At 36.4% G+C, this 25,617-nt stretch overlaps 1 protein-coding gene and 1 pseudogene across 13 annotated transcripts in view; both read left to right on the top strand.

Moving 5' to 3' along the window:
• Window positions 1–25,617, top strand: part of EHBP1 (EH domain binding protein 1) — a 322,545-nt gene that overhangs the window by 160,568 nt on the left and 136,360 nt on the right. For all 13 annotated transcript variants that reach the window (XM_069494642.1, XM_069494650.1, XM_069494641.1 and 10 more), the window contains one exon: window positions 10,590–10,779. In XM_069494642.1, coding sequence (XP_069350743.1) covers window positions 10,590–10,779 — 190 coding nt within the window. The remainder of the gene's footprint in view (window positions 1–10,589; window positions 10,780–25,617) is intronic.
• LOC138399906 (small ribosomal subunit protein uS2-like) lies at window positions 1,303–2,720 on the top strand (annotated as a pseudogene).

Genomic DNA, 25,617 nt, shown 5'->3' with positions numbered 1-25,617 from the left:
CATAATTGGTTATGTAAAATATCATAAGGAATCTCCAAAAAGGCTAATAAAACTAAAAAGTAAATTTAGCAAGATTATAGGATACAAGATCAAATACAAATTAAGTTGTATTTCTCTATAGTAACAATGAACAGTCAGAAATGCACATTTTAAAAATATCATTTACAGAAGCATCCAAAACAAAAACTTCAGGGATAAATTTGAACAAAAATGTGCAATAACCTGTACATTGAAAACAGCAGAACATTGCTGAGAGAAATCAAAGAGCAAAATCAATGGAGAAAAAAAACTATGGCTGTGGATTCAGAGATATAAGTTATTTTCAATTGATTTATAAATTCAGTGTTTTCCCAATAAAAATTCCAGCATTTCTTCTACTAATTAATAAGCTGTTTTTAAAATATATGTGGAAATGGAAGAGATCTAGAATAACCAAAAGCAATTTTGAAAAAGAAAAAAACTACAATGAGATACCACTACGCATCCATTTGAATGACTAAAATTTAAAAGACTGACTATACCAAGTATTGTCAAGAATGTGGGCCAGAGGCCGGCATGGTGGCTTATATCTGTAATCTAAGCACTTTGTAAGGCCAGGAGTTCAAGGTCTGCCTGGGTAGTATAGTGCAATCCTGTCTCTATAAAAAATTAAAAAATTAGCACATGTGATGGCTCTTGCCTGTAATCCCAACTACTTTGGAGGCTGATGTGGGAGGATTGCTTCAGCCCAGTAGTTCAAGGTTTCAGTGAGCTCTGATTGTGCCATTGCACTCCAGCCTGGGTGACAGAGCATCTGACTCAGAGTTAAAAAAAGAAAAAAAGAATGTGGGCCAGGCAGAGTGGCTCACATCTATAATCCTAGAATTTTGGGAGATTAAGGCAGAATGATTGCTTGAAGGCAGGAGTTCAAGACCAGCCTGAGCAACATAGCAATAACTGGTCTCTACAAAAAAATTTTTTAAAAATTATCCAGGCATTGTGGTGCACGCCGGTAGTACCACCTACTCGGGAGGCTGAGGCAGGAGGATTGATTGAGCTCAGGAATTTGAGGTTACAGTGAGTTGTGATAATGCCACTGCACTCTTGCACTCTAGCCCAGGCAATAGAATGAGACCCTGTCAAAAAAAAAAAAAAAGAATGTGGAGCCATTGGAACTCTATAGAACTGTCAGAGTTCTAAATGGAATAACCAATTTAGAAAACAGCTTGGCAGTCTCTAAAAATAGCTAAATATACACCTATCATTTAACCCAGCCCTTCCATTCCTAGGTATGAACCCAAGAGAATTGAAAACATATGTCTACTAAAAAACTTCTACATGAATATTTTAACAGCTTTATTTATTATAATAACACAAAAATGGAAACAACCCAAATGTCCATCAACAGGCTAATGGATAAACAAATGGTGGCATATCCATACAATAGAATACTAGTTAGTAATAAAGAGGAACAAACTATTGCTATATGTAACTACATAGATGAACCTAAAAGTCATTATGCTGAGTGAAAGAAGTGACACCAGAAAAGAGTACATACTGTATGATACCATTTATTTAAAACTCTAGAAAATGTAAGCAATCTATAGTGAGAAAAAGCAGATCAGCCTTTTGTGCTACCCAGAAGGGGGTCCATACGGTGTTGTTTTGGATTCCTGAGGTAATTTAAAGGGAAACTTCCACAGTGTCCAGTGCCCTTGATGTCCTACAAATGAAGGAAGAGGATGGCCTCAAATTCCTTGCAGCAGGAACCCATTTAGGTGGCACCAACCTTGACTTCCAAATGGAACGGTATATCTCCAAAAGGAAAAGTGCTGGCATCTATATCATAAATCCGAAGAGGACCTGGGAGAAGCTTCTGCTGGCAGCTATGCCATTGTTGCCATTGAAAACCCTGCTGATGGCAGTGTCATATCCTCTGGGAATACTGGCCAGCAAGCTGTGCTGAGGTTTGCTGTTGGCTGCTAGAGCCACTCCTAGGCTGGTCATGTCACTCCTGGAACCTTCACTAACCAGACCCAGGCAGCCTTCTGGGAGGCAGGTCTTCTGGTCCCAAGGCTGACCACTAGCCTCTCATAGAGGTATCTTAAGTTATGCTGCCTACCATTGCTCTATGTAACACATAGATAGTTCCTCTGTGTGACACACAGATTTTCCTCTGTGTTATGTGGACATTGCCATCCTGTGCAATAACAAGGGAGCTCACTCAGTGGGTCTGATATGTTGCATGCTGACCTGGGAAGTTCTGCGCATGTATGGCACCGTATCCCTTGAACACCCATGAGAGGTCATGCCCGAACTCTACTTCTACAGAGATCCTAAAGAGTTTGAAAAAGAATAACAGCCTGCTACTGAAAAAGCTGTGAGCAACGAGGAATTTCAGGGTGAATGGACTGCTCCAGCTTTGGAGTTCCCTGCCACCCAACCTGAGGTTGTAGACTGGTCTGAAGGCCTGCATGTGCCCATGCCCTCTGTGCCTATTCAGCAGTTCCCCACTGAAGACTGGAGCTCTCAGCCTGCCGTGGAAGACTGGTCTGCAGCTCCCACTGCCCAGGCCACTGAATGGGTAGGAACAACTGCTGAGTGGTCTTTAGCTATTCTTCCACAGGCTCTGAAGGAAGATAGAAGTAAGGCTGATGGAAAAGAAACATCAATTTCTTTAAAAAAAAAAAAAAAAGGGAAAGAAAAAGCAGATCAGTAGTTGCCTGTGATCAGAGATGGAGAGGGGGAGATTAAAAAGGGGCACAAGGAAACTTTTGGAAGGAATAGAAATGTTATCTTGATTGTAGTGATGGTTTCATACTTGTATGCATATGTAAAAAATAACTCATTAAATTGTACTTTTTAAGTGTGGGTCATTTAGTATATATCAATTATACCTAAATAAAGCTGTTTAAAAAAAGAACAGCAATCTTTAACAGAAATACTGTGTCACATGAGGGATTCCTTGAGAATCTTGGGCCTTTAGGTCTCTTTGATATAAATAATTGGTGTGAGACAGGAGAGATCTATAAAATATTTAACAATAAGTAATATAATTATATTATAAATAATAATTATATGTTTACTTGCAGTGAGGCTATGTAAGTCTTTGCTTTCCTTGGAAATACATGAACTTTTAGTGTATTAGCATTATTTAGCCCTTGGAAAAAGTAGTTATTCCTTTAAAAATGTAATTTGGTAGGAAAATCTTTTAAAATATGGAATATGTAGATTGAGAGGGGAATAATTTATTATTCCCCTCTCAATCTACATATTCCATATTTTATTACATGAAAGTTAAGAGTAATTGTAAGTAAGTAGGTAAGCCTCTTTATTACATGAAAGTTAAGAGTAATTGCTTTGTGTGAAAGGAGAAATGTTATCTCTCTACTGTGTATTGGTCAGCTCTTATTTTGCTTTTTGGTGCTGCATTTTATAAGGGCATTGATGATTCAGAGTGTTAACAGAGTAGAGCAACAGAGTCATTAAAGTATCCAGAAACCACATCAAATGAACAACGATTGAGGGCATAGGGACCGACTTAGAAAAGAAATGATTTAAGGGAACTACTCACTTAGAAAAGAGATGATTTAAGAGAACTATAATGACCAACTTCAAATATTTTGAGACTTTTGTTTGAAAGAGTGAGGGAGTTGACTGGTTTTCTGTTGCTCTGGAATTGCATTTATTAACCTTTTCCCAATTTTCAACATGTGCTACATGTTTCCTGGGTATTGCAAGGTTTTGATAAAACCTTAAAAAGTTCTAACCTCTATACGTACTTAGAATTACATCATCATAATCATCTGATTCCAAACCCAGGTTGAGATCTCAATACTAATTAACAAGTATATAGGGATTGAAAAATTGGCCCAACTTGCTAAAGTTATTATATTTGTTTTCTTTGAAATAGCTAATGTGTGATCAAAATAAAACTTCTCATGGGTGGTGTAGGTGCTGAGTAATAGCCACACACCTAGAGTATTTGAATGTAAATGTAAACTTTAAGTACTGGCATTCAGTCATCTCAACATGCATGAATATTACACAACACAGACACACACCCTACTCTCCTATGAACAAATTAAAGAGACATCTAATGTTTGCTTAAACTTTTAAAATGCCTTAATAAAAACTAAAATCAGAATCACTGGGTGTTTCCTTTTGACCTTTCTTCTTCCACATGAAAGTCAGTCTTTATAAGTTTCCCATGAATAAAGAGCATTCTAAATTGCTCAATCATCTGGGGTTACCATAGGGAGCCTATAAATACTCCAGCTTTTTTTTTTTGGATGGAATATACACACAAGTTCTAAAGATTGCATATCAGGTAATATGCAAGTCCATGAAGAACTCTGTATTAATTACTTGTTTGATATTTCTCATCTTTTCTTTCCAAAAATCTATAGGTCCAATGTCAGTAGCAGAAATCTAAAATTTGTTCTTACTTCAGTAATAAACTTATGACCTTTCATCAAGTGAAAAACCTATATGACTCATCTTCCATTACCAAACTCTTCCTGTATATGCCAACATTAAACTATCACAGAAAGAGTACTGAATCCTTTGGTATGTAAAACAACCTTTTGTGCCACAGTGTATCCATCAGCACCAAGAGAAAGTCTACACCCTTCACTGCTTTTTAGTACTCATACTTGACACTTAGGAACTTTGTGGGTTTCTCAGTTTTCTTAGGTTTGGGGAGGGGGATAATTCAGCTATTCTAGTTTACGTAACAAGTGAAAACTGACAATGCAATAATATTATTTTCAGAACATTTATGAAGTGACTTTTAAGGCCCAGCATGCAATCTTTTCTGGTATGGTTGTGTGTCAGTTTCACAAGGAAACCTTTCATTGAATTTTATCAGGGAAGCTACATGCCCATTTTAATAAATTTCAGTTGATTTTCCAAAGAAACATAGATATCTAGGTGAGAGGAAAAGACTACATATTTCACTATACCATTGCTTCATGCTGTGTTATTTTTCCAATATGTTTAAGTTAATCCTGTTTCTAATGAACTTTGGTTTTTCTTTGTGTAATTCATTTTCCTGGATGAATTGTTTTCTAAACAATAAATATGTCATTTAAAATTATTCTGCCCAATTTTCCACTTTTAATATAATTGAATTTTCAATTTACAATGATTTACTAATATAACTGATAATTACTCCAGTATACAGTACAGGGATAAAAATGATTCTTGTTTAGAGTGATGTAGAAAGTCCTGAAACAGATTGTTCAAATCATAGATGATCAACAGAATGTAGAAATTATGCTAATTCCTTAAATAATTTTTCATTATTTGTATTTATTTATATTTAAAACATGCCAGGCATGGTGGCTCATACCTATAATCCCAGCCAAGGTGGGAGGATCATTTGAAGCCAGGAGTTCCAGACCAGCATGGGCAGCAAAGCAAGACCCCATCTCTACAAAAAATAAAAAACTTAGCTAGGCGGGCAGGGAGGCACACACCTATAGTCCTGGCTATTTGGGAGGTTCAGGCGGGTGGATTGGTTGAGCCCAGGAGATCACCTCTAGCCTGGGCAACATGCCGTCTCTAAAAAAATCAAACAAAAAATTCCAGTTTAAGGGTGCTGAACACTTGTCATGACATTCTTCCATTCCATAACAGTAGAATTTCCTGACAGCTTATCACCAGTCCCTTGCTGCACCACCCACCAACACTGACCACTGTAGCCTTATTTTTAAAAAAAAGTAAAATGTATTAATTAGCAAGTATATAACCTGTCATTGTAGAGAAAGGGATAAGTGTTCACATAATTCAGGCACTGTTCTTGTTCATTCCTTTTTCTATAGCACTTTTTAAAAATTGACATATACTTCACATGACATAAAATTATACATTTTAAAATAAACACTTTAGTGGTTTTTAGTATGTTCACTAATGTTGTACTACCATCACCATTATCTAATACCAGAACATTAGAACAAAAGAAACCCCATACCTATTAGCAGTTAGTCCCAATTCCTCCCTGCCTCCATCTTCTAGCTACCACTAATCTACTTTCTGTCACTCTGGATTTGACTATTCTGGGCATTTCACGTAAACGGAAATATTTCCTGTTTATTCTTAAAGAGTAGTAAATTCACTTTAAGTTAGAGATCTCTGATCTAGAAGGTGGAAAGATCATTCAAAACACTTAGAAATGCCGGGCGTAATGGTGTGTGCCTGTAATCCTGGCTACTTGGGAAACTGAGGTGGGAGGATCACTTGAAGCCAGGAATTCAAGAACAGCCTGAGCAACATAGTGAGACCCCATCTCTAAAAATATATATTTTTTAATTAGTTGGGTGTGAAGCTGCAGTTAGCTATGATTGCACCACTGCACTCCAGCCTACGTGACAGGGCAGGACCCTGTCTGTCTCTTAAGGGAAAAACCCTTAGAGGTAAAGGCTCCTCGTCCTTATTCTGATTTGATACCTAAGCCATGGTGGTGCCCAGCACCATGTTTTCTCAGAGGTGAATTACAGGTGTGTGGAGATACTGATTTTCATAATACTACTACTGTTGGCCCAGCATGCCAGGGTAGCTGGAGTCCCTGGCACCTCCAGTTTCAAGCAGCTTCCTTTGTTTACTCTAGAATGTCATACAAATTTCATTTTCAATACCTGTCATAATGTAAAAAAGATTGAGAAACACAGCTCTAATTGATTCAAGAAAATGTCTATTTTGCTTATATTTCCATGGAGTAACATGGAAATCAATTGATCTGAGCTTTTCTACTTGTGTTTACGTTCCCTATACAAGGAACACTAATATTGAAGTGGCCAGAAGAAGGCATAAGTGGTTACAAGCAGGCAGAGAGGCATGAAGAAAAAGGGCAATATGGAAATACCTTGCTGTACATACTAGTAACGTTTTATGAAAGTTGTGTGCAAACTGAGTTTTGTAAATTCAAACTTATACGAAGTTCACTCAAGAATTGCCTGTTTAAAGGAGTTCTGTTATTTTTTCCTGTTAAGCACAGCAACCTTTTGTAATATAAATAATCCAACCTCTAACATAACTGGGTTTAAAAAAAAAAGTAGCCATACAACAAATTAATGATTATTATAGTAGCTGTTATAGAGAGATTTAATCAGGAATAATTATTTAAAATATTAATATCCCTAAATAATTTATATAGCTGAACTAAATTCAGTTAGAAATGTGAGTCTGGCTGGACACAGTGGCTCACACCTGTAATCCTAGCACTCTGGGAGGCCGAGGTGGGAGGATCGCTTGAGGTCAGGAGTTTGAGACCAGCCTGAGCAAGAGCGAGACCCTGTCTCTACTAAAAAATAGAAAGAAATTATCTGGACAACTAAAAATATATAGAAAAAATTAGCCAGGCATGGTGGCACATGCCTGTAGTCCCAGCGACTTGGGAGGCTGAGGCAGAAGGATTGCTTAAGCCCAGGAGTTTGAGGTTGCTGTGAGCTAGGCTGACTCCACGGCACTCTAGCCAGGGCAAAAGAGTGAGACTCTGTCTCCAAAAAAAAAAGAAAAGAAAAGAAAAAAAGTGAGTCTGTTCAGCTCACTTCAAACAAATTCTGAAACAAAGCTTTTTTTTTTTTTTCTTTTCTAGCTTTTGGGGTTTTAAATTTTGTTTTTATCCCATTTCTTTATTTTTGCCTCCCTTTGAAATACTTTTGGAATTTGAAAAACAGCTAAACAAGGCTGTTGATTAGCATGGTAAACAAAGTTGTTTTAAGGATTAAATGAGTTAATATATATGAAGCATTTAAACAGTGTCTTGTATAATATAAATACTTAATAAATTTTAATTAGTAATGTTATTGGTAAGTTCTCCATTCTAGACTGAATGTTATAGCTTTTCTACCTCTTTTCAGAAAGCATGTTCAGCTTTTTCTGAACAACTAAGTTAGAACATGGGACTGTAAATACTTCAAGGAAAGCTTGGTTACTAGGCATGAATATTTTGGTTTGAAAAGCTAATTTTAAAAAATTTGTATATTTCCTGTTCCTTTTCTTTTCTTTTTGTTTTGGTTTTTGTTGTTGTTTGAGACGAGGTCTCACTCTATCTCCCAGGCTAGAGCACAGTGACATCATCATAGCTCACTGCAACCTCTAACTCCTGGGCTCAAGTGATCCTCCTGCCTCAGCTTCCTGAGTAGCTGGGACTACAGGTGTGTGCCACCATGCCTGGCTTCTTTTTCTGTTAAATGCAGGATCATAGGAAGATGAAGAACAGCAAATAAGTTTCTATGAATGTGCCAACTTCACTTAGTCAAAAGAAACTACCCTAAGCACTAAGTTGAAGGAGATTCTGAGGCTGCATCCTAGCTCAATGGGAAGGAGTCACATGATATTAATTATTGCTATGAAACAAGAGTCAGAATGACATCACAAGTATGATATATTTACGCACTCTGATCTAGATACACTTGGTATCCAGAGCCTCATGTGATCTTTCTATAAATCCTTAGGCAGATGTGTGGATAATTACTTATTGGTTCTAAGTGAATTTTGTACTGTCGTAATTCAAACAACATGCACAATTGAAAGAGAGGGCTATCGTAAGTATAGACCTTACATGACTAGATAGTATTCCCTTGGTATAATCTCAATATTTGGGTGGTCAGGTCCTTAGCTCTGTAGATTCAGAGGTTCTGTTGTTACTATCCACACAGGATGTAAGACTCTAGGAAACGAACTAGAATAATGGTTTATCACTGTGCAACAGGAAGAATAATTATCACATACACCAGATACAGTTGTCTCTTGGTATCTCTGGGAGATTGGTTCCAGGACCCTTCCCCATATCAAAATCCATGGATACTCAAGTCCCTTCTATAAAATGGTATAGTATTTGCATATAACCCATGCATATCCTCCTGTATACTTTAAATCATCTCTAGATTTCTTATAATATTTAATATGAGGTAAATACTATGTAAATAGTTGTTACACTATATTGTTCAGTGAATAATGACAAGGAAAAAGTCTGTACATGTTTAATACAGATGCAACCATCCATTTTTTTCCCCTCAAGTATTTGCAATCTACAGTTGGTTGGAATCTACGGATGCAGAACCCACAAGTGCAGAGAGCCAACTCTACTTATGTTAAAGGATCACTAGGAAAAAAAAAATCCATCTACCCATAAAGTTAACAAAGAAGTTTTTCTGCTTGGGCCTAGACCTTAGGCAGGGGGAAAAATTCTTCTCTGAGAATTTATAAGCACAGGCCCTCCCTCATGTGGATTTGACATTATTTTGACAGGATGGTCTGGGAACTCCTAAACCAAGAAAGAAACATATAAAGTTGCTCCTTACATACTTGGCAAATGCAAGCATAAAACGCTCTGAAGAGAGACACTCCTAGCTCAGACTATACCGGATTTCTCAGATTAAGCCCTGAACTCAAAAATCTAGAATTACAAAACACACAAGGAAACAGCTACCAAGAGAAAGAGTCTGGAGACAAAAGAAACAGCAGGATTACACATGCAAGAACTTCAAATAATAGATTTATCAGATAGAGACTATAAAATAAATATGTTAAAATGATTAATAACTCAAATCTTTGAACTTGAGGTACCATACATACAGACACATGAAGAAATATGCTTATTGAAATTAAAAGTTTATGGAGAATTGAACTTTAGACCCAGAGGAAGAGAGAAAAAGTGAACTGGATCAGAAATGTGAGAGAATTATCTTAGCACAGGAGGAATAAGGATTTGTAAAGATACGAAGGAGGGGTTAGGAAACATGACAAGTGGGTAGTTCAACATACATCTAACAAGATTTTCTAAAGAAGAGAAGAGAGAAAATAGAGAAGAGGCCATTAAAAAAATAATGGATGATAATTTTTCTAAACTGATGAAACACATGAATCTTCAGACTCAGGAAATAAAGGGAGTCTGAAACAGGATAAGTTAAAGGAAATCCAAATCATAGTAAAATTGTTCAAAACCAAAAATAATGAGATCTTAACAGCAACCACAGAGAAAAGATGACTTACAAAGGAACAAAATTAGGCTGGCACTAGGCTAATATCTTCAAAGCCTTGAGACAAAATAGCTGACAACTAGAATTTTGTACCCAACTAAACTATCATTTAAGTGTGAAGCTGAAATAAAGACATTTTCAAAGTCTGGGAGAACTTACTATTAGCAGAACCTTGCTGAATGAACCACTAAAAGATGTTCCGTAATGAGAACAGAATTTAACATGGAAGAAAGGATGGAATACAAGAAAAAAAATGGAGTAGAGCATAAAAAAGAAAACAAATCAACATTTCCACATCTTATTTCCTTTTCCTTTGGTGTGGAAAATATATTGCAGTTACTGTTTTTAATATTTAACATTTTCCTAAGGCTTTATATATAATAATTCAAGTGTGACCTTGTATTTTTAAAAAATTTAAAAATACTTTTTAAAAGAAGAACTTTATTTAAATTTGGATAGAAACGGACTAAAAGATTGACAGTCATTGCTTCCAAATGGTAGGTTATTACTGGTTTGGGTTTTATTTGATAAAAAAAAATTATAGTTTCACTACATGTTTTATTATTTTAGTTGGAAATAAACTATTTTTGAGAGACATTTAACAATAATAATTCTTTCATTTAGATCAAATCCTTTTTATGAACCTAAACCAACTCCTCCTCCAAATAATTTCATAAATCCCATTCAAGAACTGGAAACTGAAAGGAGAGTGAAAAGAAAGGCCCCAGCCCCACCAGTCTTCTCACCAAAGACAGGAGGAGTAAATGGAAACGCAGTTGTTTCTGCAGGAAAAGATCTGTCTACTTCTCCTAAGGTAGGATTTTATTCATAATGAAATGTATTAATATTGGCTCTTCTTCCCCCGTGCAATTGAATTCAAGTTAAGAAAAGTTATTGTTAGCTACTTTTGATGATTTAAAAGTAAAATCCTAGTAAATCTATTATATGACAACACTGTATATATGTTTTTGAGCCCATAAATTTACAATACAGTATGGATTGGAAGGCTTGGGGCAAGATTTGTTTTTAAAATGCTATTTTGAAATCAGAGGAAGAAAGGCATTGGTGCTTTGAAGAAAGGATGCTCTAAAGCAACTAGGCATGAGAGACAGCTTATAGTAATAAAGAGGAAGGAATAGAAATCATTCTTGACAAATGTACTAGAAAGATTAAGGCTCAGTGAAGAGAAATGCTTTGTTGAGAATTTCAATGTTGGCATTTTGATTTATGTCAAGTTATAGTTTTGGCTTCATTGTCACTCTTTCTTAGAAATTTTAATATGTAATAACTACATGGAAAGGTAAAACACTGCGTTGGAACAAAAGTCTAAAGCTATTAAATGATTTGATTGCAGATAATATGTTATCTTCCAGTGTAAGGTAGAAATGTTGGTTTTAGCAAGTTTTTTGAGGTAAATAACTTTTGCCCACCTACTCATGGAATGCAGTATTGTTGTTGTTACCATATTAGATTATTTAATTCTCATAGATAGTTGTGGTAAAAATAAGACTAACTTGATCTCAGAAGGATAAAGGAAAGGTCACAGGTTCCCTACCCCCTGACAGTAGAGGGAGGATTAGAACCTGACATTTTCATTAATTGTATAATATTGGGACCATATTCCACCTTAGGTGCTTGGACTGCTGTTTTTCTCAAGGACATTGAAGTTCAGTAGTTACGCATGGATAGATAATTTCTTAGTTCATTCTGTGCCTTTTGTTAAATGCCAGAGTTCTGATGTAGTTGATTTTATTTGTCTGCCTGTATTTTTGTTATTTTAGAGGGAGAAGGGAGTTCACTGAGGTCCTCATTCTGCCATTCCTATAGTACTCTATCTCCAAGTGTTTGTTTTAGATCAGGTTTTTTTTTTTTTTTTTTTTTTTAACCCTATGACTTTAAAGGGGGAAACTAGGACCAAATTCTATCTTGTGGTTGGCTAAAGAAAGGGGATGGAGACTCTAAATGAAGGGGGCAGATGAGGTAGAAATATAAAGCAAAGGAAATGGACAATTCCAATACTCATGAGAGCAAAAATAAAGACAGTGACTAGAACACTAGCCAGAATCCAGAAGCTATTTATGTCCCTTATCCATTCTGACCATAAAGAATCCCTAAACCTATCCCTTGTCTCATTTAATCTCTAGTCCTTCATTGCTGGCTCCCTACACCATTCCTCTTTAGTTCATCAGGAGTTTGAAGCTAATTAAGAATTCCTAATCCCTCTGTAGGGGAAAGGAAAGGAACTTAGTACATAGCGTGTGCCAGGCAATGTTCTGTTACCTCATTTGATCCACAGAGAGAGAGAGAAAGAGAAAGTGTGTGTGTGTGTATCTGTTTTACATATGATAAACTAAACCTTATTTAAGTAATTTGTTCAAAGTGATCAAACTAGTAGTGACAGTGCCAGGATTAAAATTCAGGTCTTTTGCATGTAAAACACACTTTTCTCACTGTGCTATGCTATCTCTAGACAGATATTTCTGGTTTCAGGTTGAAACTCTGAATACATTTTCCGTAGAAATATTGTTTATATGATCAATATAAAGCTTTCTTACAATGAAGTATGTAATAGCTATAGGAATAGCTATTTTGTATATTATTTTGTGGTAAGTGTTCCATTGCAGATACATTGTAGAGTAAATGATGTTCATGGGAAAGGCTGAGCATTTTACTATCATTCTTCTCTTGGGAAGTGCCTCTTTATGCTTAGACACAGACAGTAGAAACATAGTCATATCCACAGTAGCCTTTTGCTGATCTGGAAGTTAGTTTGGATAACATACCAGTGAAACCCAACTGAAAAATTATTGTTAAAAAAGACAGCCAGGTGCCGTGGCACATACCTGTAGTCCCAGCTACTCAGGAGGCTGAGGCAAGAGGATTGTTTGAGCCTAGGGTTGTTTGAAACCTCATTTCTTAAAAAAATAAAACAAAACAAAAAACTGCTGATATATTATTAAATGAAATAAAGTGCATTGTAAAGTATAGTATGACCCCTTCTGTATGTATAAAAAACCTTATTCACACATATACACATGTGCACACATACATAAATGCTCATATACATTGCAGAAATAATCACAAGTAAATTAATAGTGGTTACCTTTGAGGAAAAGGGTTTTGGTAGGATGGAAGGTATGCAGAACATTGGGGAAGGCAGTTTTCACTTTTTAAACTTCCTATATTTGAATTTTCAAACCTTGTACTTCTGTTTTTGTTTGTTATACTAATAGAGGTGAGTAATAAGATCATGTATCTGGTTTTTGTTGCCTTCTGTGTATATATATATATATATACACACACAAGATAGTATTTTCTGATAATAATTATCCCTCAGAATAGAGGATTTCACTGTTATGCTAAACCTGTGTATGAAACTGTTTGGTGGTGATCTGGGGTTCCATTAGATGACTCGGTGTTCTACACTGGAGACCAGATATGGCGGCTTGGCAACAAGGCTCTGGACCCCCTCTCCTACTTCCACAGCACAAAGCCACATTCATTCATTTTATATATTTGAGTTCAGTTCATTCATTTTATATATTTGAGTTCAGGTAAGATTTCATTTGAAAAAATGTGGACTGGCCGGGCGCGGTGGCTCACGCCTGTAATCCTAGCACTCTGGGAGGCCGAGGTGGGCGGATCGTTTGAGCTCAGGAGTTTGAGACCAGCCTGAGCAAGAGCGAGACCCCACCTCTACTAAAAATAGAAAGAAATTATATGGACAGCTAAAAATATATATAGAAAAAAAAAAAATTAGCCGGGCATGGTGGCGCATGCCTGTAGTCCCAGCTACTCGGGAGGCTGAGACAGGAGGATCGCTTGAGCTCAGGAGTTTGAGGGTGCTGTGAGCTAGGCTAACGCCATGGCACTCACTCTAGCCTGGGCAACAGAGTGAGACTCTGTCTCAAGAAAAAAAAAAAAAAAAAAAAAGAAAAAATGTGGACCATTGCCAAGTCAAAAAAAAAAAAAGAAAAGAAATTGGAAATCACTAACTACACAATTATGTATGAGATAAGGCAGTAGATTAGAATCAGTGGCATACCGACAGTAATAAAAAATGATAAATGGCAGCCAAGAAAGCACAGCAGTATGGGCCTTACTCATCACAGGAATAGGCCTATATATCCCAGTAGTTCCTGAAGACTTTGCAGTATTAAAGCTTAGTAAAATAATTGACCATTTTGGCAACCTTGAGTCAACATGAAAGAGTATATTATGTTTAGTATATATTAATAATATTCTATTTAAGAAAGCAGGAAAATGTATTCTACATCAAAATATTTCCATTAAAATTATTAAAGAGTTTTGATGCTTAAAAATTGCTTCTAGCCCAATTGTTTTTCTTATTTGTAAGTTGAAAAGGAGACAGTGATTTAAATAAAGTTTTTGAACAAAACCAGGCCCAAGTTTTAGTTGAATGATAAAAGAATATTAAACCACAACTTTTTGTATAACAAAATGCCAAACTGCACTCAATGACAGCTGATTGCAGAGATGCAAGAGCATTCACTATCATAAAATAATTGCTCAACTAGATTATTAATTTCCCCACCTGTCACCTGAAACTACTTATTTTTAAGAAAATTCATGAAAAAAAAAAACAAAACTAGAATTTAAACAAAGTAATAATAAGCATGTACTTATATTGCAAAATAAAGTTCAGACTGCCCCCAAGGCAAGTAAGTGCCCTTCAGCATCATAAAAACACATAAACTTAACACTTCAGACCATTGATTTCTGCATCAGTAAAATGAGAAAACCACAATAATTTTTGAAACAATTTAGGAAGAAAGACCAATGTTCAGAGAAGTAACCCAACATTAAACACGTAACCATCCAATAAAATAAAATGAGTTAGGCCCAATGGTGGCTGACTACCATTCACTGATAATGAATATAAGTTAATAAATATGTAACTCTGAATATGCTAACTCCTAGATATAATTCATACAACTTAGTATAAAATGCCATTCAAGTTATAAGAAAGAGCTTAGGAATATAAATGAAATTGTTGCCAGATACATCTGCTAAAGTATGTTATTAAACACTATATACCTAATTCCATAAAAAATCACAATATAAACACCCAACTGTCAATGACAGTAAATTAAAGTAGGCCAGGCATGGTGGTTCATGCCTGTAATCCTAGCACTTTCGGAGTCTAAGGCAGGAGGATAGCTTGAGGCCAGGAGTTTAAGACCAGCCTGAGCAATAGTAATACCCCATCTCTGTAAAAAATTTAAAAGTTAGCCAGGTATGGTGGCAAGTGCCTATAGTCCCAGCCACTGGGGAGGCTGAGGAAGGAGAATCACTGGAGCCCAGGAGTTGAGGTTGCAGTAAGCTATGATGATGCCACTGCACTCTAGCCCAGGCAACAGAATTAAAAGACAACTTAAAAAGAATTAAAGTAAATTAAACTTACACTTTTGTGATTGCATAGATGTCAGGGTTGATTTTTTTTTAGAACTGTTGCCCCAGTTCTTTGGCTCCTGGCTTGGAATAATCACAAGCCAGGTGGTGTGAGGGAGTGATGATAGACAACACTTCCAACAGGCAGCTTTCATTGCAGGCTATTTTGTACAAAAATAGAAAGCAAAGGAACGTTTCCTGAGGGGAAACGGTTCTATCTCTGAGAGTAGAGAAGACCCTGAGGTTTTACCACACTTCTGCTTTTATGTCTATGCCTTATGATATGCTAAATGGTGGGCAGAATATTCATTACTTTCTTGGTAAAAGGGTGGAGAGTTTTTAGAACTAAGGGCCCTCCCAAATTTTAACCTTGTAGGGTAACTTCCAGGGGTTGCCATGGCATTTGTAAACTGTCATGGCTCTAGTGGATATGATTTTTACTATGCTAATATATGTTGGTGGAGTAAAGGTCACCTTTGGACGTGAGCTCCTATTTTCTGAGCATGATCCTGGCTGTGAAAAGTCCTTAACCGCAAGTTTTTGCCATTGCGGGTTAGATTCTAAATGCTTATTGGCCTCCTCATTTTTGCTCCCCTCCTCTTTTCTTGTGGTTAACACTGCCTACCTACACCTGTCCCTAACAATAGAGAAGAGCCCCATGATACAGTCCATGATGAAATGAGCCTGGTCTAGTAGAGAAGAGTTCCTTCAAAGATCATGATTGGTGGAGCTCCAATGATTGACAGTGATACTACTGTCCAATTGCACCATCTCTAAAAGTAGAAATGCTGTCCATTTCTCAAGTCCTAGCTAAATAACTGAAGCCTTCACTCATGTTGTTGCTTCTTTCTATAAAGTTCTAGGAAAGACCAAAAGTTTTTGGATGTTTTTGAACTTGAGTAGACTACAGAAACTATAGAGTAAACAGGGTAATGCAAACTATAGGGTAAGCAGGGTAAACCAAAATCAAAGTAATTTACAGCAGCCCTTCTGATCCCAGCAGCAAATTCAAACCACAAAGCTAACACCCTTTTCAGCTTTTACACCTGAAAGCCTCCTAGAAAGTTCTTTACCTCCATTTGTGTCTGGGCATACTGAGTGCTATTGCTGTGTATTGGCAGGACCACTTTAGGGTACATTTCTGATGATAAATTTGAAAGAAGCACTGATTAGCTCACCCTTTACCGCATGAGGAAGAGGAATATATCTAGAGTATTTGAACAGATTTATCGAAACTATGACAGAACCCCTCCAAACGTCCAGTACTAAGAAACTTCACTCTAAGAATAGGAAACAAACAAAAACAAAAAATTAAAAGACCCACAACAGAATGCACAGCAGGGCCAGGACTAGGGTGAAGCAAGAAAGGCAACTACAGTGCAAAATTTGAGGAGCCACTAACTCCTGGAGTCATGCAAGTGCAAACTTGGCACTTGCAAAAACCAGAGTATCTTCATAAATTGGCAATAGGTGCCTCATTCTTAAGGAGACTTCACTCTCAGTGTAATGCTAAAAAATGTCACCCTAAAAGTGAGTGCCTCTGTAAGTTTTACACAAAAAAACTGGTCACAAAAAGGGGACCAGTCTTAGCCATCAGAGCAAATTACCTTCTGTAAAACAACCTTACCACAAAAACAAACAGCAACAATGGAAGCCAGAAGATAGTTCAACAATATTTTCCACATGATGAAAGAAAATAACTACCACCCTATAACTATATGTCCAGTGAATATATCTTTCAAGAATGAGGACAAAAATAAAGATTTTTCCAGACAACTAACTTTGTTACCAGCAGGCCCTTGCTAAAGAAAATTCTAAAACATGGAATTTAGGCAGAAAGAAAATATTCATTAGAAGATCGGGAATTTGGCTGGGTGTGGTGGCTCACGTCTGTTATCCTACCACTCTGGGAGGCCAAGGTGGGAGGGTCGCTTGAGGTCAGGAGTTTGAGATCAGCCAGAGCAACAGTGAGACCTGTCTCTACTAAAAATAGAAAAAAATAGCCAGGCATGGTGGCACACATCTGTAGTTTCAGCTACTCAGGAGGCTGAGGCAGGAATCGCTTGAGCCCATGAGTTTGAGGTTGCTGTGAGCTAGGCTAACGCCATGGCACTCCAGGCCGGGCAACAGAGCAAGACTCTGTCTCAGAACAAAAACAAAAGAACAAGAATTCAAGAAACACAGGTCACACAACTGCAAATATGTGGCTAAATCTAAGCAGACATTGACAATTTGAAATAATATGTTGTGCTGGGATAAAATAAAAGAATTAAAATATATGACAATAATATATAAACTGGGAAGAGAATAATTACAGCAATGTATTCTAAGCCCTTTGTTGAATATCCCGAATCTGAAACCTAAAATACTCCAAAATCCAAAAGTTTTTGAGTGCTGACATTATGCCACAAGTGGAAAATTCCACACCTGACCTCATATTATGGGTCACAGTTAAAACTCAGGTGCACAACACCTAGTTTATTCAGCATCTGCAAGGGGGTTATTCTACATTGTACAGTAACCTTTTAATCAAAACACAGAGTCATAGGTAGGAATGGGAAGCCCTCTGTTATGTGTGTGCTGCTGTTGTTTAACAGCTGATACAGGTATTCAGGTGATGTACTATGCTGTTTGTTATTCTGAACACATTTTTTCACTATATTAATGATATGTCATACTTTTTACTGTGAAGTACTTATGTGTGAATAAGCTTAAGAAAACAATTGTTTATTGGTAGCATATAAATTCAGTCAGGAATAATGGTGATGCCAGACAACTACAGATTGTCCACTTTGGTGGCTTGAGATAGTGACACCTTTGCTTTCTGATGGTTTCAGTGTATATAAACTTTGTTTCATACACAAAATTTTTAAAAATATTGTATAAAATTACCTTTAGTCTATGTATATAAATTATGTGTGAAACATAAATGAATTTCATGTTTAGGCTTGAGTCCTACCTCCAAGATACCTCATTAGGTACTTTTATGTACAAATATTCTAACATCCAAAATAATCTGAAATCCAAAACACTTCTGGTCCCAAGCATTTTGGATAAGGGATACCCACCCTGTATTGAGAAGTAGGATAAAGATATTGAGTGCTCTTTACATATTGATTAGTTAACTGTAAGAATGTTATAATTTTTAGGGGAACCACTAAAAGAATAGAAACATAAAGTATAACTTCCAAACTAAAAGAGAGAATAGAGGATAGGTTTTTTAAAAAAATAATAATTCAATAAAAGGCTCAAAAAGGAGAGAAATAAGCATGGAGTAGCTGAAACAAATGGAAATATAAAATAATATGGTAGATTTAAACTCAAATTATTTGTAATTACATTAAATCTAAATGGCTAGATGTTACAGTTAAAAGATAATCAGTCTGGATTTTTTAAAAAATTCGACTGTCGACCTCTAAAACATAGGTATATGAAATGTTGAAATCAAAAGATTGAGAAAAAGATTTCTTATGAAAATACTAACCAAAATTAGCCATATTAATATCAAATATAGGTTTTAAGGCTATAGATATAAAATGATTATTTCATTATGATAAATGGTTCAGTTCACTAGGAAGATAGTAACTTTTTAATTTATATCCGCCTAATAACATATTCTCAAAATATACAATGCAAACTTTGAAATAACTACAAAGAAACAAGTATCACACTAGATAATAATACACTCTTTCCATAATTGATGGAATAGGCAAATTAAAAAATCATAAAGTTTAAAGACTCAATTTAACAATTTTGACCTCCTAAAATACTATATTATATAACTATAAAATACATTTCTTTATAAAAAGTGACTATAACCTACACTCTAAAGTAAGTTTTCAACAAATTTCAGGAATTATGTTCTGTGCTTATAGTGCAATTAATATAGAAATCAATAACAAAACAGTAACTAGAACAAACCTGTATATTTGAAAATTAATATATACACTTTCAAGTAATCCATGGGTCAAGAAGAAATAACAACAAAATATAAACTATAAATTCAATTAGAATTTTTAAGCTTTATACTTGATGTGTTGATGAGGAAGATATTACAATCAACTTGAACTCCTGTAATCATTTCTGTGAATGCTTTATGTTTTATTTAAACTTCTTGCTTGGCATTGTTTTTCATATAAGTCTCAACTTGAAAGGCTTGAAGAGCAAGCCATACGTGTTTGAACTTGAAAAGAGTCTAAAAAACAATCACAGTATGATTGAGTTAATGGAGCAACTGGATATTATAAAATACTTTAATATTCCTTTTACTATTTGTAAAAGGCATTTAAGCAAGAGTTTGGACATATTTTCATTGGTAATAGGTATTCTTTAACCAGCTTCTGTGCAGAGGGCCAAACTACTGTGGGACATGTAAACTCTTTAGTACCCGGATTAAGAGTCATAATCTAAGGATTAATATGTACACTATATATTGGCTCTATTAGTGCTATTATCATTAGGGTGTGTGAGCATTTTCTTTGCAAACCTGCATGTAGCTAGATCATTTCATTAGGTCTTAAGTTTATAACTTAAGTTTATAGCCCAGGAACCTTTTTGTTCTTTTTAAAAAAAACTTCTAATAATCAGCATGCAGCATAGTGCTGCACAAAGGCTTTAAAGCTAGATAAACCTCTCTAATAATGATCTTATTGGAAAGCAAAGCCAATAATTGGAAATGCATTGTGAATAAATTAATTCTTTTGAATATAAACTTATAAAGTATTTATATTACTTTAATAAAAGAGTTTGTAGTATTACTTTACAGTTAAATATAGTTCTGTTCTAGTGCTAAATCCCACAGTTTGAGACCATTCTCATACCCAAAATTCTTGTGAATTCAAGATATAATTGTTTACACTACATCATAATTTCCAAATTCTTAGAGATTAGTAGATTGATGTAATAATTTGGATAAAAATACGCCTGTAATCCTAGCACTCTGGGAGGCCGAGGCGGGTGGATCGTTTGAGCTCAGGAGTTCAAGACCAGCCTGAGCAAGAGCGAGACCCCGTCTCTACTAAAAATAGAAAGAAATTAGCCAAACAACTAAAAACATATAGAAAAAATTAGCTGGGCATGGTGGCGCGTGCCTGTAGTCCCAGCTACTTGGGAGGCTGAGGCAAGAGGATTGCTTGAGCCCAGGAGTTTGAGGTTGCTGTGAGCTAGGCTGATGCCACAGCACTCTAGCCCAGGCAACAGAGTGAGACTCTGTCTCAAAAAAAAAAAATTGAAAATATTAACTCAGACATATATGCACTTCATCATTTCCATGAATAACAACCTTAAATTTCATAAACATTAGCAATAAAAGATATTCATGGGCCAGGTGCAATGGCTCATGCCTGTAATCCTGGCACTTCGGAGGCCAAGGAGTGAGGATCACTTGAGGCCCAGAGTTGGAGACCAGCCTGAGCAAGAGTGAGACCCTGTCTGTACAAAATAACAGAAAAATTAGCGAGGCATGTGGTGCATGCCTATAGTCCCACCTACTTGGGAGGCTGAGGCAGGCGGATCACTTGAGCCCAGGAGTTTCAGGTTGCAGTGAGCTATGATGATGCCACTACACTATATCCCTGGGGACAAGAGCAAGACCCTGTCTTAAAAAGAAAGAAAGAAAGAAAGAAAATCATGAACATTTCTAAACGATTTTTTAAATAAAGGTATCATTTGTTATCTGAATGTGAAGTCAAGCTTTAACTTACTCTGAAGGAGCCCAAGTACTCTTACCCTAATTCCTAAAACCTCAAAAAGAAAAAAATAAAAACAATAAATGAACAATATATGGTTTGCCACATGCTTTTTAAAAAATTGAGTATGCATATACATATTATGTAGTTCAAAACAGAAGTTTCTTTGACTACCATGAGTGAATTCTCTTTGTCATATAAGATATCATTAGTAACCTGAGTATTTCCATTATAAGAAATACTCTCATGTGTGTACATTCTTATAATGTCTTTAAAGGATGTGAGATGCTGAAGTGGTGTAAAATAGAATCTAAAAACTTCTCAAGAGTTAATCTCATTTGGCACTAGGTTAGAGACACCAGTCATGTGGAATGCTGCTGCAGTTCAGCCAGTGCACACTGCTACTCTTAATACTGGTTTGAACATAAAGTAAAAATAAACTATTTCTCTTACTAAAATGAAATTACTTACCTTGGAATTTGCCAAGAAAAGGGGAAGTGTATTTCTAATGAATATTTATTAATGATAATGTTGATTGATTTTGCTTAGGTGAGAAATGAACTAATTCCAAAACAGGTGAAACAGGAAAAATTTGATCCTTATGTAAATTTTCTTCTTCCAAGAAAGAAGTGTTCCGTGAGAGTGGCTTTCAGATTTTTTTGGTGTGGGGGGTGGAGGCAATGTCCACTGGAGTACTGGACATGCTTAACAATGGTTAAATTAGTAAATTTAATGTTATGTGTTCTTTACTATGATTAAAAAAATATTTATTGAGAACACAGTGTGCCAGGCATTATGTTAGACACTGGGTATAACAGACAGTTTTTAACTTCCTGGAGAATACTACTAAGTGAACCTGTAGGTAGATACATAAAAATCATGGTAAATGCATTGGAGGAAAAGAATAGGGTACGTACTATAGGAGAGAATGACAATAAACTCATTAAAAGATAGTAAGGAGACAACAGTAGGAAGAATAGAGTAGAAGAATTCCAGGCAGCAGATAAGAAGGCCCTGAAGCAAGAAATAACCAGGTTTGAAGAATTGAAAGAAGACCCAGGTAACTGGAAAGTAGTGAGCAAGGGGAGAGTGCTGTTATATAAGTCCAGGGAGGTAGGCACTGCCTAGGTCAGCTGTCCACAATCTTTTTGGCACCAGGGAAAGTTTCATGGAAGACAATTTTTCCACAGACCAAGTGGGTTATGGTGGGGATGGTTTCGGGATGATTCAAGTGCATTACATTTATTGTTCACTTTATTTTCTACTATTATTACATTGTAGTATATAAGGAAATAATTATACAACTCACCATAAGGCAGAATCAGTGGGAGCCCGGAGCATGTTTTCCTGCAACTAGATGGTCCCATCTAGGAGTGATGGGAGACAGTGACACCCGAAGTGTGTTGCTTATGTCCAGTCTGCTTTGTAATCTTGTTTTGTTTACTGTCACTGCAGAAAACTCTGCTTCACAAAGATAGGATGTTGGAAATGGAAGCAGGCTTTTCAATGCTTTTGTGGAAATCTCAGGATATTCTTCCTTGACTTTAATTCAGAACATACGGAAATTTGAAGTTGTCTCAAACATACTTTTAAGGTCACCATCATTTGCAATCTCAAGCAGTTGATCCTTTTCTAGCACAAAGTGGATTCACCTGGCATATTCACAAATGGGTGGCGGATCCATTCCTTCCTAGTTCATGGGTCTTTTGTGGTTGGGAAGTAATGCTCAAACTCTTCTGAAAGCTGAGATAGGTGATCATGCACTACCTGGGCGAAAGAAGGCCCTGGCTCAGTCTCTTTCAAAATCTTTGCTAATGTTTGTAACATGTCAAAAATCCCAATGTTCACTTATTGCTCCTATAATTCCAGTTTGGCTTTGAATGCAGCCACTTTATCTGCCAACTTGAACACAGTTGTGGTTCTCCACTGAAGTGACAGATTGAATTCGTTGAGCAGGTTGAATATGTCACACAAGTAAGGAAGTTTTGTGACCCATTCTGTATCACTGAAATGTGCTGCCAGTTGTGACTGTTTTTCTAAAAGAAATCTCTGGAGCAGCTCTCATAACTCAAAAACTCTGGCCAATGATCTACTGTTAGAAAACCATCTCGCTTCTGTGTGTAAAAGAGCACGCGTGTGCTCTGCATCCATCTCCTCACAGGGCTGTGTGAACAGATGTGAGTTAAGGGCATGTACTTTAATGTGGTTGATAGTTTTAATCACATCCTGCAAAATGTTGTTTAGTTCAGGTGACATTTTTTGGCTAGCCAGCATTTCTCTATGGATGACACAACGCATAGACTCACATTCAGAAGCGACCTCCTTGACCCAGGTAGTGAAACCAGAAAGCCATCCAATCATGGTAGCTGCTATGTCTATTCATATACCAACACAAAACGACCAATTCAGTTTTCCTGATATGTAATCATTCAAAGACTTGAATAGTTCTGCAGCTGTGGTGTTGGTTGGCAACCAAAGTACACATAACATATCCTCATGAACATCCTCCTGAAAAATATATTGTATAAAAACAAGCATTGTTGCCTTGTTGTCAACATTGGTAGACTCATCAACCTGGATTGCATACCATGGTAACTCATTAATCTTCTTTAACAATTGTGCCTCAATATCCTCCACTATTTCATCAGTTTGTCTTGTTATGGTGCTAGCTGAAAGAGGAACATGCAGCCTCTCCTCAAAGTTCACGGCAAATGTCCTTAGCAGTAGGCAGGATCAACCAATAGTAAAGGGCTTCTTAGCTTTAGCAATGAGGTTAGCTACTAAGAACGATGTTTTCAGTGCTGACACATTTGATGAAGTGGTGGCCTTCAGTAATTACTTCTCTTCTTTGTGTTTACATTTTTTCTTTTGAAAACTCCAAAGCCTTGTCTTTTAAAGCAGAGTGCTTGGTCTCCATGTGACAAAGCAGTTTTGAAGGTTTTATGGCTTCATTGGACAGCCAGTTGCTACATATCATACAAAGCAGGCTTGGAGAATGTGAATCACCTGTTGCAATGAACCTGTAATTTAAGTAGGACTCTTGATATTTTCTTTTAAATGCCACTTTCATTTTTTTGGCAATCTTATAGTCTTCTGCTGTCTCATCATTGGGTCTTGCCCCCTTTTCAAAGAAGCTCTCCAGCAACGTCTGGTTTTTACTCATTTTTGCTAGCATTAGCTTGTGGGCTTACCAAAACTGTGACTGAGACAAGTGTGCAGTGCAGGAAAGATGTGTGGATGGAAGTAGTAAATAAAATAATAGGCAGGCCACGTGCAGACTAAAGTAAGTGTTGGATTCTGACTTAAAGCCTGCCACCAGATGCAGCTGTACAATTGAAGTACATCAACTCACTTGCCACTATAAATCCTGCCACCAGATGCAGCTTAATTGTCACTTGCCACTCACTGATAGGATTTTGATATGAGTCTGCAAGCAATTGATTTATTATGGTCTCCGTGTAGTCAAACTTCTCTGCTAATTATAATTTGTATTTGCAGCTGCTCCCCAGCACTAGCATCACCGCCTCAGCTCCACCTCAGATCATCAGGCATTAGATTCTCATAAGGAGCACACAACCTATATCCCTACCCTGAGCAGTTTACAACAGGGTTCGTGCTCCTATGGGAATCTAATGCTGCCGCTGATCTGACAGGAGGTTCTCTCTAGTCCCTTCAATCCGCTCCAGGCAGGCATTTCTTCCTACTTCTATCCTTTTTTGAAACTTCCCTGGTTAAAGTCACCTCCATCTTGCCAAATTCAATGGTCAGTTTTAGTCCTTATCTTATTGATCCCTTCAGCACCATTTAATGTAGCTGTTGCTTTTTCCTTTTAAAATTTTTTAGTAGATTTTTTTAGTTAAATAATATAGTAACATGGTTCAGAAATCAAAAGAATATAAAAAGATAATCATGGGGAAGTCTTGCTCCCACCCCTGTTCCATTCATATTTCACCTTTTCCACCCAAGCTTCATAATGATAACCACTTTTATTAGCTTCTTGTATAGTCTCCTAATGGTTGCAAGCAAATCCAAACATTTATTCTAGTACCCCGTTTCTTGCCCCAAAGGCAACATTCTGTAAATACTTCTGCCCCCTTAATTTTGCTCTTTCAGTTGACAGTTATCCTGGAAATCTTTTCATTTTAATATGTAGAGAGCTTCCTCATTCTTTTTACATGTCTATTCCAGTATGTGAATGTACCATAATTTATTTAGCCAATAACTCATAGATGATGTGTTTCCAGTCTTTTGTTATTGTGAGCAATGCTACAATGAATAACCTTGTACAATATTATTTCATATATGTTGCATAAATTTTCTGAAGTGAGTGAAAGTGTAAAATGCCATTGTAGTTTTGATAGTCACTGTCAAAAGGCCTTCCAAAGGGGTTGTGCCACTTGCAATCAAATCTAATCCTGTGATTTAAAATGCTGTTTTTAGTGATATATTCCAAATTTGTATCTCTAGGTCCAGCTTATCTGTGAGCTCTACCTGCTCAGCATTTCTCCTTGTGCAAAACTGAATTCTATTTTTCTTCTAAATTTGCTATTTCT

Source organism: Eulemur rufifrons, chromosome 19 (assembly GCF_041146395.1).
Source record: "Eulemur rufifrons isolate Redbay chromosome 19, OSU_ERuf_1, whole genome shotgun sequence".
NCBI lineage: Eukaryota > Metazoa > Chordata > Mammalia > Primates > Lemuridae > Eulemur > Eulemur rufifrons.
This window is presented reverse-complemented; position numbering and strand designations above follow the sequence as displayed.